At 49.7% G+C, this 17,880-nt stretch overlaps 1 protein-coding gene across 3 annotated transcripts in view; it reads left to right on the plus strand.

The window, feature by feature from the left end:
* Window positions 1-17,880, plus strand: part of HSPBAP1 (HSPB1 associated protein 1) — a 1,532,307-nt gene that overhangs the window by 828,414 nt on the left and 686,013 nt on the right. For all 3 annotated transcript variants that reach the window (XM_069616689.1, XM_069616691.1, XM_069616690.1), the window contains exon 6: window positions 15,264-15,435. In XM_069616689.1, the coding sequence (XP_069472790.1) occupies window positions 15,264-15,435 (172 nt within the window). The remainder of the gene's footprint in view (window positions 1-15,263; window positions 15,436-17,880) is intronic.

Raw genomic sequence — 17,880 nt, forward strand, 5'->3', positions numbered from 1 at the left:
TAGGGCTCCCTACCGTCTGCATACATTAACAACCAACAAGAACAGTAGGGGGAAAAAGCAGAACTGAGGCCAATGGGCGCTGTGCGTGCTACTTGTACACCCATTGACGTCACGCTCGACGGAGGCCTTCGAGGGACATCGACTCGAAGCTATTGCGCACGGCACCCTCAGCTGAGAATTTTTTCCCTGATGCAGCCACAGCTGGAAGACAATATCAAAGATGAGGAATACGTTGGAGGAACATCCAGTCGAAAGAACGTTACCAGTTGGTAAGTAACTTGTTCATTTCAGTGTTTTTACTGATGACTTTGTTTCTAAATGAATTTATCTGTTTTAGTGTATATAATTGTTTTTTTTTTCTCTGAATCGGTTTTAATGAATTGTGCTAAAGGTTTCAAACTGAATAAAGCTTTGAAATGAATGAAATAAATATATCAAAGTTATGAACTGTTCCTTGGAGCAATGAAGACAAGCAACTGATCGGCGACACCGGCTGGTGAAGGGGTTTGGGAAGCAGCGCTATGTGTCGCTCTCTCTCTCTCTCTCTCTCGTTTTCTGTGGAATTCCCTACCAAACCCAGGCGTCATAACCTCCAGTTAGTGCTACCGACCCATAGCCCCTACTGCCTATTAGGTGGCTTCTACTAGTGCAGGCTATCTAATCTCTCTCAGGGACTTCCTAACTGGTCCTCCGCTATTCATTGTTAGTTCTAAAAGTGTGGTGTGTGTGTGAACCGTTAGATTTTCTGGCCCTCTATCTCCTTACTACTCTCCTCCTCCCCATACTTTCCTCCATACAACGCAACCTTTCTTTGCTCCTTTCCTTGTTGTCGTCCTTTCTCTTTTATGACCCTTTCTCTCCTTCTACCTACCGCTGCCCTCAAGTGTTTCTACCTTCTTTCCTTCCACTCGCTCCTCTACACTTTAGTACTCCCCACTGCTACTACTCTCTTCCTCACTACTACTAATACTCTCACTTCTACTCTTCCCTCACTACACTCCTCTTTTGACTTCTGCACTTCTAGTCCTCACCTCCTACTTTGATGATGTTCTTCAGTCTGCCCTACTACTACCACTTCCTCTGAAATACTTCTGCTCTTCGTGTTACTACCCTCGCCACACGGCTACTATTCTCTTCTCTGCACATTCACCCTTCCACTACACTCACCCTCACCCCTTCCCCATGTCTCGCCTACACCCTTCTCCATGCTCCCTACTACTACACCCCTCTCTACTAGCCTCACTATGTGCTAACATGCATTCTAACTACTTTTACCCTACTCCTATCTCCCACTCTATCTCTCTCACTTCTTGACACCCATTGACCCCCTTTCTACACTATACAACACTATACACAACTGGTACCACTCTCTTGCAAAGTTCTGACCTTTACTAAGCTCTGCCACCACTCTCCGCTCTGCCATCCGTCCTCTGCCTGGTCTCTTGCTCTACCGTACCCTCCTCCTGTGACTGCATGCAAAGAACTTCTCCTCTCAGCTTTTATCATATGGGACTGGTGGTTCTGCGTCTCCATACGTCCTTACGCTCACCTGATTCTCTGCACTAATCGGTGCTAGTCTTTCTCCCAGGACCCAGATGAGCAGCTTTAAACTCCCCTGTAACCCCTTCCCTGTCGTGCTGTATGGCTGGAAATTCATTTTTCTGCATTGGTTTTAATTGTTCTTGTTCCCTGGGATGCTGGTCACTGTTGACATTTTGTGAAGGCTCCTGGGTAGTCTTGGTGCTCGTGTTATTGGTTTCCCTTCGATGTACTCAAGTTCTGGTTTTCGTGGCTGCTTCCGAGTGGATTGTGGGAAATTTGGTTTTGTTGAAAAAATAGTGAGAACCATGTCCAGCAACTGGATTAGGAGACAGAGTGGTAACAGGGACAACTTTTCTGGCACACAGGGTGGGGGTTTCATGAGACTGGGGAATCCCAGGGGTGTGCAAGGAGCAATGGGGAGAAGCACTAGCATGTGAAAGGTGCCCTTTGGGGGGTCACAAGGAGCACATGGGCAGAAGAAACACTGGGGACACTTGTAAGCAGGTGGTGGAGGGAACACAGGGATGCTAAGTGTACTACGGGTGCTAGAAAATTTGATACTGCAAGTTGCACTAATGTCACAGGACGCACTGGAGAGTACAAGGAGAACGTTAGACCACTTGCTGCACAGGGATGGAGGGGGCAACAAACACTGTGAGGCAAGTTCTACTAGTGGAGCAACGAGCATTTAAAGATGCAAGTGCTGCTGTTTAGGTACAAGAGGCACTGCAGACGTTGTACAAGGAGTATGTGTTGCTTTCCCCCCCCAATCCCTCAGACCAGTGGGGGTTGGGAGTTGAATGAAACATCAAGGCACGCTTGCAATATTAGGGATGCATAGAAGTACTTCCTGGGAGCTATGGGCGGTGTGGCTTGCAATAATTACTGGAGAATTAAGGATCACTTTTGAGAACAAGGAGTACGATGTACAAGGAGCATTTGGAAATTAACAAGGGGGGTCCTGGGAGTCCCTCTGCCAGACATTAGTCCTGGTTACGAGAGACGTACCCAGAGTCTTTAGCTCACTATCTTTCACAGAGAAGAAATATCCCAAACATATCAGTCTTTATCCTACCCTGGGGCAGTCCAGCACCGAAATGCTAGGCAATTCTCCTCTGAACAAGAGTACCAACAGAAACCTCAGACACGTGTTTCAGTCTGGTTGGACCTCATCAGCAGGGTGGATCTGTGCCTCTCTAAGAATAGTGAGCAAGGGGTCATAATGGGAACGCAAGGGGCCCTGAAGACTGTCAAGAAAAGGTGTGGCACTCACTGATTTTAAACTGGCTGGCATATGGTGGGCCCTTGCAAACTGTGTGCACAGTGCATGTAACACTTGTTCACTCACATCTTCTGTAAAGTTTGAACATGCCACTACTATATATGTGTATGTGCCAGCCTTTGCACAGTATCTGAATACAAAATAGTAGTCTTCTACAGGAACAATGATTGCCTCAGAAAGTATGCTTTTCCACCCACCCGGCTTTCTCCTCATACATATTTTCAAACCCATATCATTAACATGCATAAAAAGGGAAGACTAATACATGCACAGTTATAACCATTGATATGTGAAAGTACCACACCAATTATTTTCAAGGACTGCACATAGTTTATTATATACATCATTTGCAGGGTGGCAACCATCTGCTCAGGAAACTAGTTTTCCTTGTGGCTTTCTCCATGTACTGGTGAGTTTCATTTCCAATTTCCAATTGGATTTGAGGAGGTTTTAGGTGTCTACCCTGCAATCCCTCCTCATTCAGATTTTCTGTTGTGCCACCATTCCCCTGGGGTCCTCCTGAGGTGTGTGGGTCTGATGTGGAGTGCCTTATGCCTTTTGGGCAGGGAAAATTAGTCTATTCCATTCCTGTTCTTGATTCTATTCCCCTAGTTCCTGTGTGGCTTTTTTGGTGGTGCCCCGGCATATTTGTGAGTTATGTTTCTGAAAATGAAAAGAGAGAACTCTGGCCAGAAAAGGCTGATGGGCATTGTGGATGGGTACCAGCAAAGCACACCGGGGCATGGGGTAGGGACTAGGGTCAACACTCCTCCCTCACAGGTTCATGACCTTGACCCTGTCACCAGACGAACACCTGACAAACATGTACATTCTGAGCAGATGGCACATTCTACGCATGCTGGTATAACTCAATGAATCTACCAGGTATATCCCCTTTCCAAAATCCTGTCCGTGCATGAAGGTGAAAACTCCTATGATCAACAGGAGAAGGGTAAAAGTGAATCTCCAAATATTAAATATTATCTTAGATTCTGAAAACCTCAGATTTTGTTTAAAGCGACCTTCTTTATTAGATCCTTATAACAATCCTTTAGTAAAGGTAGTTAAGGATAGAAAGACATTTTGTAACCCTATTTCTGTTAATCAAAGTAAGTTGAACATTGGGGACTTCAAGTCCCACAATACCCACAGTACTGGATGAAGAAGAGGGATGCAGAGGCACTGGCCTGCAAGGTGCAGGTTAATAAGGCTAATAACTCACACCTGAGAGAGACTGGGAGGAATAAAAGGCCCCTCAGGTTCAGGCCATAGAATGTAGCAGAGAGAGCCGTAGTGGGAGATGGAGTGTTTGCTTTAACTCCACATTGCAGCTGAAACTGAAGAAGGGAGGCTCCAGAGTCACTGTAGTTTGCAGTGCGGATGCCTGCTCTGAGAGGGTATCTTGGTTGCAAATATTGTGCAGCGGGAAGCGTCATCTGTGAGAGCCTTCCCACTGAAGATCGTTGTTGCAGAGGTAGCGCAGCAGGAAGTGTAAAAATGAAGAGCTTTTCCCACATTAAGACAGGCTCCAATGGCAGGTGAGTACCAGAGAGCCTTTTGAGCAAGGAATGTTCCTTTTCTGACCAGCACGGGCTAAGACTTGTAACACAAATATTAGTCCTCTATCCTAACCTTTCCAACTAACTGGCCCTACCACTAGATGAAAAAGGAAACAAAACATGAGAGAAAGTGTTTTCACACTGGAGGTCATCAATGCCTCCTGGCTGACCCCTCGACTGTAAATACTCTTCCAAATCAAAGATCCGTCCAAAGACACATTTCCTGGCCTGGGTCACCACTGTAGTTTCCAAAAGAACAAATCAAAAAGGTTCCGAAAGTCCAACTCCATCTCAGTTCCTCATGTTATAAAGTCACTCAGTTCATGAAAGGTTTTCAAAGATTCAAAAGAAAGACCACGCAGTTCGACAAAGGTTTTGAGCTTTCTATCCAATGGGGTTCGTGACCTAGCCCCCTCCAACAATGCTATCTGAAGACCAAATTCGCTCACTCAAGCCTCTACCCTCTGGGGTAGGTTGGCATTATGCTTTGCCATCAGCCTCTTTGGCTTCCAGCATTAGTGTCAGTTCCTATGTCCCTCAGGACACCTCAGCCCTTGTCCAGGCTGTTCACAGGGACTTTTCAATATTGCCCTCTTGGCCTTCAGCGTTCATAGCAGTTTCCTTGTGACCTTATGTCTCGGGAGGATAGCTCAGCATCAACGTGCCCACCTTGGAAGCAAGACGACACAGAGCAGCACAGTTTCGATCCCCGGGTTCGCGCTTAGAAACCTCTGGGTATTAAGCATGTTATAAATAACCTATCATACCATATCATATCTGGACACTTCGGTCCTTACTTAGGTTGTTTACAGGCTCACTCGCCAGTGAAGGACTCAGGGTTTGGGTTTCCCTGCAGCGTTCAACTGCTTGCCTCCCTTCTTCTAATGCGACCTGTGTACCTGTTCTCTCGCAGTTCTTCCGGCAGAGAGGGACAGTGATTCTGCTATTGGCAGCATTCATCTCTGCCTGCGCCGTTACTGCTTGTTTCTTTGGCGGCCTTCTCAGGGCCTCGCAGGTACTTCTGATTCTCTGTCTCAGTGCTTCTTGGTAAGGGGGGGTGAAGAGCTTTCGCACTGAAGTTCCTGGATTCGACGGCGTTCCACGGGTTCCGGGCGTGCCGCAGCCTAAGCATGATCCCACTTCCAGGCTATCTCTGTTCCTCTCTCCAGCGGCAGTGTCCGCTCTGTCCGTCTCCACGGTGCAATTCGGGTTGTTATCTGGGACCCTCCTCCTCCAACTGAGGACTTCAGCTTCTTTATAGGAGTCTCTGGAACGAGAGGCAATGTCCTGCTGAATATAGGATGTTGAGTCTGAGGAGGGTTCAGCAGTCGTGTCAGTCAAACAAAAAGACCTTATTCTCCAGCATGGGGTCTGGCATGGATTCACATGCTCATGAATATTCCCCGTCGTCAGGCTGGGAATCCTCGGTAAAGAAAAAACCAGTATCAGTTTCGTTTCTGATCTGTCTTTCGTAGCAATAACCAATCACTGGTCTCTGCGTCATACTGACCACAGCCAATGACTGCCCTCTACCTAAGCACCGCCTCTGGCAGCCATCTTCAGATTTTTACCGCACGTTCATGTGTTGGGATCCTCGTGCTATTGCTCTCGAGCGTTAGTGCTATTTTTCGCGCTTTTTTCACAAAAACTTCGATTCTTCGGTCAAAAGAGCCTCAAGCTCCACCGATCCTACATCCGATCTACGGGGACCCGTGTCGGATTCGTCTGTGCCCCTCAAGGGTGAAGATTTCGTCGAGCTACGCTTCGGAGGACTCCAGAAGCTTCTCAGGCCCGGTCTCGGAGATGGCCCAGGAGAAGGGAAGCTCGACGCCCGGAAAGCTGTTCAGGGTCTGCCCTGGATGCCAGCTGCAGAACGTCTTTAAGGAGGACGAACACTCTTTCTGCCTTTACTGCCTTCATGAGGACAAAACGCACGTGGAGAAGGACTGTGCGTTTTGCGGCAACATGTCGGAACGGACCATGAAGGACCGTCATCAACGTCTCGCCAACTGGCTGCAGGGTAAGAGCCCGTCTGGCGAGAAGAAGAAGAAATCCGAGCGGTCTTCTAAGACCTTTGAGGGCGCCCCGGCGACGGGGGCCCAACATAAGGCCAAGCACCGCGAGTCCGCTGGCACCGGGAGCGCCGAACGGTCGGGCTCTACGGGCGCCAGGCAGGGCGCACCCTCCCCGGCACCATCAACCACGAGCCAACGCTCTGGGTCGGGTAAGAGGAAGGCCGAGCACCCGGCGAAGCTCCTGGAGAGGCCCCGGTCGAGCTCGAAGGCAGAGGAGGAGCGTGGCAGTGCCCCCTCCCTCAAGGACAAGGCGGTGAGCGCACCTAGGGTGGTGAAGGCCTTGATCCATCCGACCAAGCCCTCTATCGAAACGGTCGCGGCGGCCCTGGCCCAGCCTGGGGAGGCTACTCCAGTGGTGGCGACCTCAGGGCCCAGAATCTCCCTGCCTCCTCGGAGGGAGTCTTCTTTTATGCCCATCGATAGGACCCCCGTGAAACCCTCCGTGGAGAAGAAGGGGGGGCAGGGCGTCGTCGTAGATTCGGCCTCAACCTCAGAAGAAGAGCTGGTCGAGGTCTTAAGCCACGGCCTAGGCGTGGAACAAGACCAGCCCGTCGGAATGGGTCCCGACGCAGGCGACGACGACGACATCGTCGAGGATGCCGACGGGGCCCCTGCTCGCCCGTCGGATTCCCCTCTGCCAGCGCCGCGAGACAACTCGGCGGCCATTTTGTTGGCCATACAGTCCTTATGCACTGAGATAAGGACGAGGCTACCGTTACCGACGGAGGAACCTCTCCCGTCGGGGGATCCAGAACCGGGACCTTCTGGTGTTCCCCCTGCCAAGAAAAGAAGGATCCATCCTCCACCTCCTTTTCAACCGTCGCGCCCCGTCCAGCCCTCCTCCCCGTCCACCCGAGGGGATGATACGGGGACTGACACGGCAGCGACGGGTACGGACGACGAGGCATACGACGAGGATTTTCCGTCGTCGCCCCCCACCAGGGCTTCTCCGCCCGACGAGATCGGATCTTTCCATTCCATGATCTCCAGGGCTTCCGAGCTTTTTCAACTCTGCCCCGAGGAGAAGAAAAAGGAAGGCTTCCTTTATCAGCGGCGCGAGGCCAAGAGGAAGACGGTCCTCGCAGTGCCTCTGTTGGACGACATTTGGGATGAGGGCCTTTCCCTCCTCAAGAACCCTTCCACGACGCCAGCTAGAAGAGACCGGTACGAGAAGAAGTACCGGGTCCCGGACACGGCCCCCCTATGCCTCCGGGCGCAGCCTACCCCGGACTCCGTCGTCTCCGCGGCGGCCAGGAAGAAAGCGGGGGGGGGGGTGCGGCCTCCACATCGACTTCCCCGCCGGACGGCGAGGGAAAGAAATTGGATGCTATGGGACGTAGAGTCATCTCGTCGGCAGCGACGACGATTAAAGCGGCCAACGCCTTGGCTATCGTGGCCCGCTACGACAGGGAGCTCTGGTACAAGATGGCTCCCCTGCTGGATTTTCTGCCGGACGACAAGAGGGCTGAGGCCCTTGAGATCCTCCAGGAAGGTGAAGTGGCTTCGGACCACGCCATCACCGTGGCGACGGACATCGCCGACGCTGGGTTCCGCCAGCTAGGCAACGGCGTTTGCCTTCGACGTCGTGGATGGCTCAAAGCTACGGATTTTCGGCAGGACGTCCAGACCAGAGTCCTGGACATGCCCTTCGACGGGAACAACCTGTTTGGGAAGACGGTGGACGATTCCCTCCAGGCCATCAAGGCGGATACTGAGACGGCCCGGGCCCTGGGAGTCCTGCAGCAACGACGGACGCCCTTTCGGAGCGGCGGAGGCAAGGGCGCCTCCAAAGGTTCCGGTGGCGGTTTCGCTTCCTACCGTCAAGCGGCCCGCTCGTCGTCGCAAGAGGCCTACAGAGGACGAGGCAAGTCTAGCGGACCCCGCCGTCGTCGCCAAGGAGGTCAAGGTGGCAAGGCCGCGTCCAAGCAGGATTGAACCGGCCGTGGGGTCGGGCCCCCACCGAAGCACCCCGGTGGGAGGCCGGCTGGCGGGCTTCGTCAGCGTGTGGGAGTCCATCTCCACCGACCGTTGGGTGCTGGACGCCCTGGCCCGGGGCCACGCGCTCGAGTTTCAAAGAAGGTGCCCGCGCGTCCCCCCCGTGGCCAGGAGAGAACTTCACGTCCCTCAACTTCTCCTGGAGGTAAAGGCGATGCTCAGAAAGGGCGCCATCGAACTCGTCCCAAAGAGGCTTCGGGGCTCCGGAGTCTACTCGCGATACTTCCTCGTGAAGAAGAAGACGGGAGGATGGCGCCCCATCCTAGACCTGCGACGGCTGAACAAGTTCATCAAGGCGCAGAAGTTCCGGATGGTCACCTTACAGCACGTCCTGGGTCAACTGGAGGAAGGAGACTTCCTGTCGTCGTTGGATTTGGAGGATGCCTACTTCCACATTCCAATCCTAAAGGGGCACCGAAAATTCCTCAGGTTCGTGGTCCAAGGGCGTCATTACCAGTTCAAAGCCCTTCCCTTTGGACTGCGGTCGGCACCCAGGGTATTCACCAAGTGCCTCGCACCGGTGGCGGCGCAGCTGCGCCGCGAGGGGATTCACGTCTACCCCTACCTGGACGACTGGCTCATCCGCGCCAAGACGAAGGAGCTCGCCGTGGTCCACACGGCAAGGACCGTCCAACTCCTCACGGACCTGGGATTCTCCGTGAACTACACCAAATCCCACCTGGTGCCCGCGCAAGTCGCACTGTTTCTGGGAGCGAGGCTCGACACAGTGTCCCTTCTGGCCTCCCCGTCGGAGGAGAGGACCAGGACCATCTTGGGCAAGGTGCAACGGATGCTGGTGGCCGACGCGGCCAAAGTGAGATCCATCAAGTCCCTCCTCGGGATGATGTCTTCCTGCATCTACCTCATTCCCATGTGCAGGCTCCGGATGCGCCCGTTGCAAGAATTCCTGGATGCGCGCTGGATCCAGACGACGGGCAGCTTCGAAGAAAGGATCAAGCTCGACGAGAGTTTCCGGCGAGCGATACGGTGGTGGGGCACCCGCGCGCATCTGACGGCGGGCATGGACTTCCAGACCCCAGCCCACCAGGAGACTGTGACCACGGATGCCTCCCTGGAAGGGTGGGGAGCGCACACCGAAAATCTGCACGCGAGGGGACTCTGGCTCCCGACGGAGAAGTCCCTGCATATCAACGTCCTGGAGCTCCGTGCAGTGTTTTGGGCCCTCAGGTCCTTCCTTCCGTCCCTGAAGGGCAAGGTGGTGAGGATCTTCACCGACAACACCACCACCATGTTTTACATCAGGAAACAGGGCGGAACCAGGTCCCCAGCGCTGTCCAAGGAGGCGCAGGACCTGTGGCATTGGGCCGTCGCCCAAGGGATTTTTCTGGTGCCGTTTCATCTGGCAGGGATAAAAAACACCATCGCCGACTCACTCAGCAGGGAGCTGCGCTCGTGCCACGAGTGGGAACTACGGCAGGATCTGGTGGATCGCCTCTTCCGACGGTGGGGCACACCCCAGATCGACCTGTTCGCGACGGCGACGAACACCAAGTGCCGGAGGTTCGCCAGCAGGTTTCCCCAGACGAGGAGCATGGGCGATGCTTTCTCGTTCCCCTGGGAGGGCCTGTTCCTCTACGCGTTCCCTCCCTTGCCTCTGCTAATCCGGCTCGTCAACCAGCTCAAGAGGTCACGGTGCAGGATGATCCTCGTCGCACCTGCGTGGCCGAGGCAGATATGGTTCCCGGACCTTCTGGACTTGTCAGCGTCCCCGCCGATCAAGCTGCCGGCGGACGCAGACCTACTCTCCAGGGAAGGAGGCGCCATCCTCCACCACGACCCGAAGTCGCTGAACTTGCAGGCCTGGCTCCTGCAGCGCTAGAGTTTGGAGGATACGACATACCGGCCGATTGCAGAGAGGTTCTTGCAAAGGCCAGGGCGTCCTCGACTCTTAAATGCTACGGACACAAATGGAAGAGGTTCTCTGTCTGGTGCCACGCACAGAAGATTAACCCTCTACGGATTACGGCTCCCCAAGTACTGCCGTACCTGCTGACGCTGGCCAAAGCTGGACTGGCACACGCGTCCATCAAGATTCATCTTGCTGCGATCTCCCGATACACCAGAACCACGGGGCGGACGTCCTTGTGGTCTCATCGTCTGGTGAAAGAGTTCATGAAGGGACTATTCAGATCGTTCCCGCCGGTGAAGGCTCCGGCCCCGGCGTGGGAGCTCAACGTGGTGCTGACCAAGCTCATGGGACCTCCGTTCGAGCCTCTGCACTCGGCCCCGTTGAAGTTTCTATCGTGGAAAACAGCTTTTCTTGTGGCCATCACCTCCGCACGACGAGTGGGAGAGATCCAGGCCCTTTCCTGCAAGGCCCCGTACTTGACTTTCCACGACACGAGGGTAGTGCTCAGGACGCACCCCTCCTTCATGCCCAAGGTACCGTCGGACTTCCATCTCAACGAACCCTTGGTGTTACCTGTGTTCTTCCCGTCGCCTTCGTCGCCGGCTGAGAGGACTTTGCACTCGCTGGATGTAGCTAGAGCGCTGAAGTTCTACGTGGATCGCACGAAGGGTTTTCGGAAGACGTCACAACTCTTTGTGAACTTTGGACCTGTCAATCAGGGGAAGGCTCTCTCGAAGGCTTCCATCTCCAGATGGCTCTCCGGCTGTATCATGTACTGTCACCGGTTGGCAAACCGACCGCTGCCTGGCCGTCCGAGAGCCCATTCCACCAGAGCGATCGCAGCTACCACGGCGTTCCTATCTGGTGTGCCCCTGCTGGACATATGCAGGGCTGCTACGTGGAGGTCGACGCACACCTTCACGAAATTCTACTGCGTCGACCGGGATTCCAGGGAGGAGTCCAGGGTCGGCCAAGCAGTGCTGCGCAACCTGTTCGCCTGAGGTGAGCCTGGTGAGGAGGTAAGATGCTTAATGTTGAGTTGATGTGATGCTTAATGTTGAGCCTTTGCCACCTCCCGTGGTTGTGCATGTGTGTACTGCTATGTATTCTTTATTCATGAGCATGTGAATCCATGCCAGACCCCATGCTGGAGAAGGAACAAGTTACTTACCTGTAACTGTTGTTCTCCAGCATGGGTCTGGCATGGATTCACATGCGAACCCTCCCGCCTACCCCTCTGCGGCTCTTCACTTGGTCATACTGCCACTTCACGTGCTTCCAAATCTGAAGATGGCTGCCAGAGGCGGTGCTTAGGTAGAGGGCAGTCATTGGCTGTGGTCAGTATGACGCAGAGACCAGTGATTGGTTATTGCTACGAAAGACAGATCAGAAACGAAACTGATACTGGTTTTTTCTTTACCGAGGATTCCCAGCCTGACGACGGGGAATATTCATGAGCATGTGAATCCATGCCAGACCCATGCTGGAGAACAACAGTTACAGGTAAGTAACTTGTTCCTTACATTTATAGTTCCTTTGGCCCCCAAATAGGCAGAAAATACAGATTTCACAGGATCTCTTCCTACCTTGGATTCGCCACAACACCCATTGTTTAGAGTGTATATTCCAATGGTTGTCTGTGAGTTCACTAGAATAGTGAGACCCCGGAGTGCTCCGTATCTGCCCGCTGACCAAGCCCGGGAATTTTGAATATCGAACGATTGGGAATTAAAGAAGAGCAAAGTGACAGAAATACAAATATTATGTATGTTTAATTGATGTGAAGCAGAAAGATAATTACTCTAAATACCAAGCTGATACAAAGTGGCAATATAAGAACTGGGTGAACAGGCCAGCCATACAGATTTCAGAGGGGTCTCTATCTACATTGGCAATTCTTATCCCCTAAGGGGGAGTCACTCCCAGTACTCCCTTACAGAACAGGCTCACCTCCAACGCCTCAAAGAAGATGGCTCCTCCTCGGGGAGAACAGACGAATAACTTGGATTCGCCACAACACTCATTGTTTAGAGTGTGTATTCCTAAGATTGTCTGCGAGTTGGACAGCTCTCTAATAGAGCCCCATGTGTGGAAAACAACCTCACTGCTCTCCATAGCAGGAAACAAAATCTTATAAGCTATGAAGGCTGTCATCAGTTTGATGGCATGCTGCTTTGGAACCATAACTGGTAACATGGATAAAAGGAGCAAGAATTGGGGTAAGACATTCATCTTTAGCACAGATAGTCTGCCCATCCAGGAGAGACCCAACATCTGCCATAATTGCAATTCTATCTGGATAGCTTAACAGTTTAATTAAAGTCATTAAGGTTATTTAGGAGAAAGCCGCAGTACCAAATATTTAACTTTATACCTCACAATCTTAAAGGACAAAGATGTGTGCATCTCTGCAATGGCATGTGGCCGTGGACCAATCGGAAATAAACTAGATTCATCTGTATTGATTTCAGAGCCTGACATCTGTTCATACTTCTTAAGGACCTAATGCAACCTTTTTACTGAGGACTGGGGCGTTACGAAACTGTAAAAAAATGACAAACATGCAATGACCTAATTAAAATCTGGCATAGCCAACCTTCATGGCCTGTATTTTGGTGTTCTGTCTTAATTGCGGCGCAAAGAGTTCAGTTACGTATGCAAACAGCAGAGGTCATAAAGGACACCCACCCCTCCCAAGTGCCCCTATCCAAAGGAAATAGCCTAGAGGATACCAGATTTACACACACCAAGGCCACAGGTTTTAATTACAACTCCACAATCCAGGCAATCCAATTATAACCAGACCTAAACACCCAGTGCGTTTTCCTCCGGAAGGTCCATTCGAACCAGTTATAAGCCTTCTTTGCATCTAAAGAACTCTATATCAAGCACAGCTGGAGATCCTAAGCAGTGTGCATCACACTATTTTTACAGATGTCTGCACACTGCATGTTGTTGAAAAACCCCAATTGATCCCTGTGAGTCAGGGCTGGGAGACAACGGTCTAGCCATGTACCCATTACAATTGTAAATAATGTTAACATTAAAAAAAGAAATGGGTTTGCAGATGCAAAAATTGATTGAATATCTACTCTTCTTATGAAGGTCTGTAATTAAAGCTTCTAAGCAAGAGGGGTGGGGGTCGTGTGATTCTCCCACCAAGAATCACATTGACGCCAGTGCATTATTTGGGGCATAGAATTTCACTGATGTGTTTATAAAAATGAATAGTAAACCCATTAGGGCCCGGTGCCTTGCCTACTTGCATATTCTTACTAACGGCCAGTACTTCAGAAGCTGTGACAGGAAACTCCAATTGGACCAACGCCTCATCAGAGATCAGAGGGATGGGAGATATTGTTTAATTTTCTCCAAAGAACAAGGGTCTTCAGCTGTTTATATGCCCCTATAAAAATCGAAAAAATCTTCCACAATATTTCAAGAATCCCTGCACCACTCTTGTGATCCCTCCCATATATAAACAGTTTGCTGCTCAATCCTTTAAGAGAATGTGGGTCTCGTCTCCTTTTCCGTAAGATTTCTGCTGTAAAAAGCAGAGTTTTCTATGAGTTTCATTCAGCCATAGAGACCTAGGTCCCTCCCTTACCCAAAGGATCTTGTTCAAATCTTCCTCAGAGCAACCCTTCTCTAGCTCAAGCTTACCTCTCAAAGATACCAGTTCCCTCCTCGTGTCTTATTCCCCTTTCGCTTGTTCTCTCTTTTTGAGCCCCTTTCCTAATCCAAAGTGACTTTGGGAAAATCCCATACTCTACCTGGGGCCACTTCTCCATTTTCATTTTACCTGGAAAAAAAACTAGTCTAGCTTGGTCATTCAAAAGTTATGGAAAAGGTGGTCACTGAGATTGTTGCACTGCCACCTGCCTTTTCCATACCCTGAGGCAGGGAGTTTGAGCGGCGAGAAGACCATATCACTAGTATCATCATGTAACCATGTTTCTAGAATAATCAAAGCCTCCCTAAGCAAGTTTTGTTGCCCTGCCACTCCTCCAAGATGATATAATCTAACCTAGTGTCACTCCTCTGGGAATGTGAGAAAAACGTATATGCTTTTTTGCTTTGGATGTTCAGTATTAAAAAATGAAAGATGTTCAGGAAACTCAAAACTAGATGATGGCTGCTCTCCCAGTCCTTGCCTCTGCATTGAAAAAGAAAGTCTGCCCAGGGCGTGGTCAATTACATTATTAAAGTCACCACCAAGAGTTAAAGACCATCTGACAAGGATGTAATTATTAAAAAGCCGCTCTCAATACAATGGGCCTTATCTTGGTTCTGACGATAAAGAGAGCATATGGTTGCTGGAATGCCCTCTACCTTTTCCTTTAACCCTCAGTAGCCTGAACTCCAGGGCCTTTTTACTGACAGATGTTCTCCCTTGAGTCATTTAGCCAACAGCACCCCTACCCATGCATTTTTGGCCTTGTTGAAAGCCCAAAAAGAGGTGCCCTGTGGTCAAGCCCTCAATATCTATCCCCTTTATTGGGTCTCTTAGATGAGCATTACATCTAGAATATTTCTCTTGAATTCACGTGCTGCCAATGTCTGCTTCTGCAAGGAATTGAGGACTTTCACGTTCAAACTAGCCACGGACCAGCCACAACCTCATGATGAATTCACAGCCGATATATAACTGCATAGACCAAAAGATTGACTCGCCTCCATAATCCCCTGAGCATATGCCTCAACACATCAAGCTTTAAAATGGCTGAGTCCACCCCTGAAAATGTGTAACCCAACCATGAATCCACATAAGAACCCAATTTCGCAGAGTGTTCTCTCTACCACCAGGTCAGGATATGAAACATGTCATGACCCTATTACAATATGTTGCCATGTAATAGAAAGTAGTTTACCTATGCATTACCAAAGAGTCATGACAGCGCTGTGTGTGCCATGATAAATGCATTTCCTCCTTTTTTCAGGAAAAGATGGCACCTGTTTCCCCCTGAAGACACAGCTTTCTTATACCCCACCAGAATTCCCTATGAAGAATCCAGTATATTTAGCAAAGTCAATGTGGCCAACCCAGATTTGAAGTCTTTTCCACAGTTTAAGAATGCACGGACATATGTAGTCACCCTGCAACCCGGAGAGGTACAGTATAATATTGTTACTTTACATTAGTAGTTATTATGAGATTTTACAATTCAAATACTAATATTAAATTAGCCTGCATTCTTATTTTATAAAATTGTTCCCTACACCGCTGTCAACGGGTCATGCTACTGCATTCATTTCAAAGTTTCTTCTTTTAAAATAATTTGTTTAAAGTGGAAGTTCTCTCAAGAATTTTAATGTTTAAAAACATTGCCATTAATAAAACATGTAGATAGACTTCCTAAAATTTAGGCTGAACATTCTTCCCACTTGTGAAAGAAATCTTAGGGAAATGGAGCCAAAACAAAGATGTCAGTAAAGATTGTAGATTGTGTAAAAACAGCGGAAAAATAGAAACTATCTACCATGTAATTATGGAATGCGAAGCACGCAATCAGAAGCGACAAACATTCAGCAGAAAATATTAAGTGCCCCATACGAATTGGAAATCAAAGAAATCAAAGAACGTTGGAGCCAAATTCTTATGGGCAACAGAAAAATGGTGGCCACAAACGTGCATTTCTGGAAGGACATACCCGCCGATAACTTTGTTGCTAATATATAGCGGACATTTCACACCTTCTGTGTAAACGAAAAAGATTTTTTGCATAGAACATTTTTATTTGATAATGTAAGGTTTAAGATATAAATCAAATGCATTTTAATAAAAAAAAAATATATATATAGACTTTCTATGTCGAATATGCAGCAAGTTTGCTGTAAAGTCCTGTTTTTGAAGGGCTTGGAGGCATCCATTTTGTATGCAGAAACAATGTAATCTGCTTCTTTAATTCAATGATCTCGTGGCAGTAATCAAGCATACACCTGGTACTAGGAGCTTGAGTTTGTTACTGCCTGAGAGCAGAAAATGCAAACACACATTCACAAGACAGGCCAACCTATTTCAGTAAAATAATTCTGCTGAAAAGCATTTGTTTACTATGTTCGGATTGCAGTCATAGGATTGCTTATCATGTGAACTAGTGAACGAAGCAAATACGTCATGCTTATTTAACGGGCTCGTATGGTCCAGTAGTAAAGGGTTAACCCGTTCAGCCACACAACCCAAGTTCGAATCTCAGCCTCCATTTTTTTTCTGGTTCATCGTATTTTCTTTTAAAAACAATATTTGATGCACCAGAAAAAACAGATTGGAACTTGAACACAGGTCATGTAGCTGAAGGGGCTAAAACACAACCAACGTTCTTGTCATCTGTTAGATTTGGGAAAGTCTGTAATTAGGTCTGTTGAAAAGCACTGCCGCAGAACTTGTAGAGTTGGTAATAGGCAGAGTTTACCCCTTTTTCAATCTGTTTATTCTTCATCCGAGCACAGGATTCACATTTACTGACATGGTCTTCCACGTATTGCTTCATGTCTGGACCCAAAATGTCTCTAAAGGTGCAGGGTCTTCAATATCCCTACCTGACTAGAGGTGAACGCACAATGACTCCCAAAAAGTTGTTGGTCCTGATCTTGCAGTGCCAAAATTACCATTATTGTCCTTGAACCAGTGGCCATCCAACTTCTGTAATCCTGATATGTTTTGTCTGGCCGGATCGAGGCACTCAATTCACAGCCACGTTCTGCAAAGTGTGACAAATCTTCTTGGATGTCGTCCCTTCTCCCCTAGGGCGAGCCCTTTCCCATGAGGCCAGGGTGGTGAGGCAACTACCTGATAGTCCCCCTTGGGGTGGCACTCAGCAGGAGGATCTCATGGGGAGGGATCACTCTATGGGAGCATAGCTCAGGGGCAACGTACGCGACTTGGAAGCAAGACGACAAGGAGCAACACAGGTTCGAATCCTGGGTCCGTGCTTAGAAACCTCTGGGTATTAAGCGCGTTCTAAATAGCCAATCATATCATACGGAACTAGGGATGACTGTCGGAGGAGAACGCAGTATAACACCCGGTTCCCTTCACCTAACCCTCCTTTACCCTGTCTCCCCTTGTACATGTCTCACACCCATAGAATTAACAGTACTGGGACTATAAAGAGTACAACCGACCCAAGGGAGATCAAGGGTAGAAGTATGAGACGAAGAAGAACTCCATTGACTCTCAGGAGAACATACAGATTAAACGTACTGAGATGACGAGGAGGAAGAGCACCATGAAGAGTACTCTTAGGAAGCATTTGAGCAGTTTAGTTGTTGCCAGCTGCTCATTGGTCAATGTAGAGTAGAAAAGAAAAAGACTCTGGAAGCAGTTGTCTAGTCTTCCCTGGAGGAGCCGCAGGCGCCAGCACGGTCCTGCAAGGTAACAGACCAGGAGGCCAAGAGGGGAGCTGGAAGGACCAGGGTCAGTCCAAAGTGGAAGGACCAGAAGGCGAGCTGGCAGAGAGAAGCTCCCGGTGTTCCTGAAGCATGGGAAGCCTGTAAAGGAAAGACCGCACTGCCCAGAGGAAGATTGAGACTGCAGTGTTCCCGGGCGGACCAAGC

The sequence above is a fragment of the Ambystoma mexicanum genome, chromosome 9 (assembly GCF_040938575.1).
Source record: "Ambystoma mexicanum isolate Mex_15411 chromosome 9, UKY_AmexF1_1, whole genome shotgun sequence".
Taxonomy (NCBI): Eukaryota; Metazoa; Chordata; class Amphibia; order Caudata; family Ambystomatidae; genus Ambystoma; species Ambystoma mexicanum.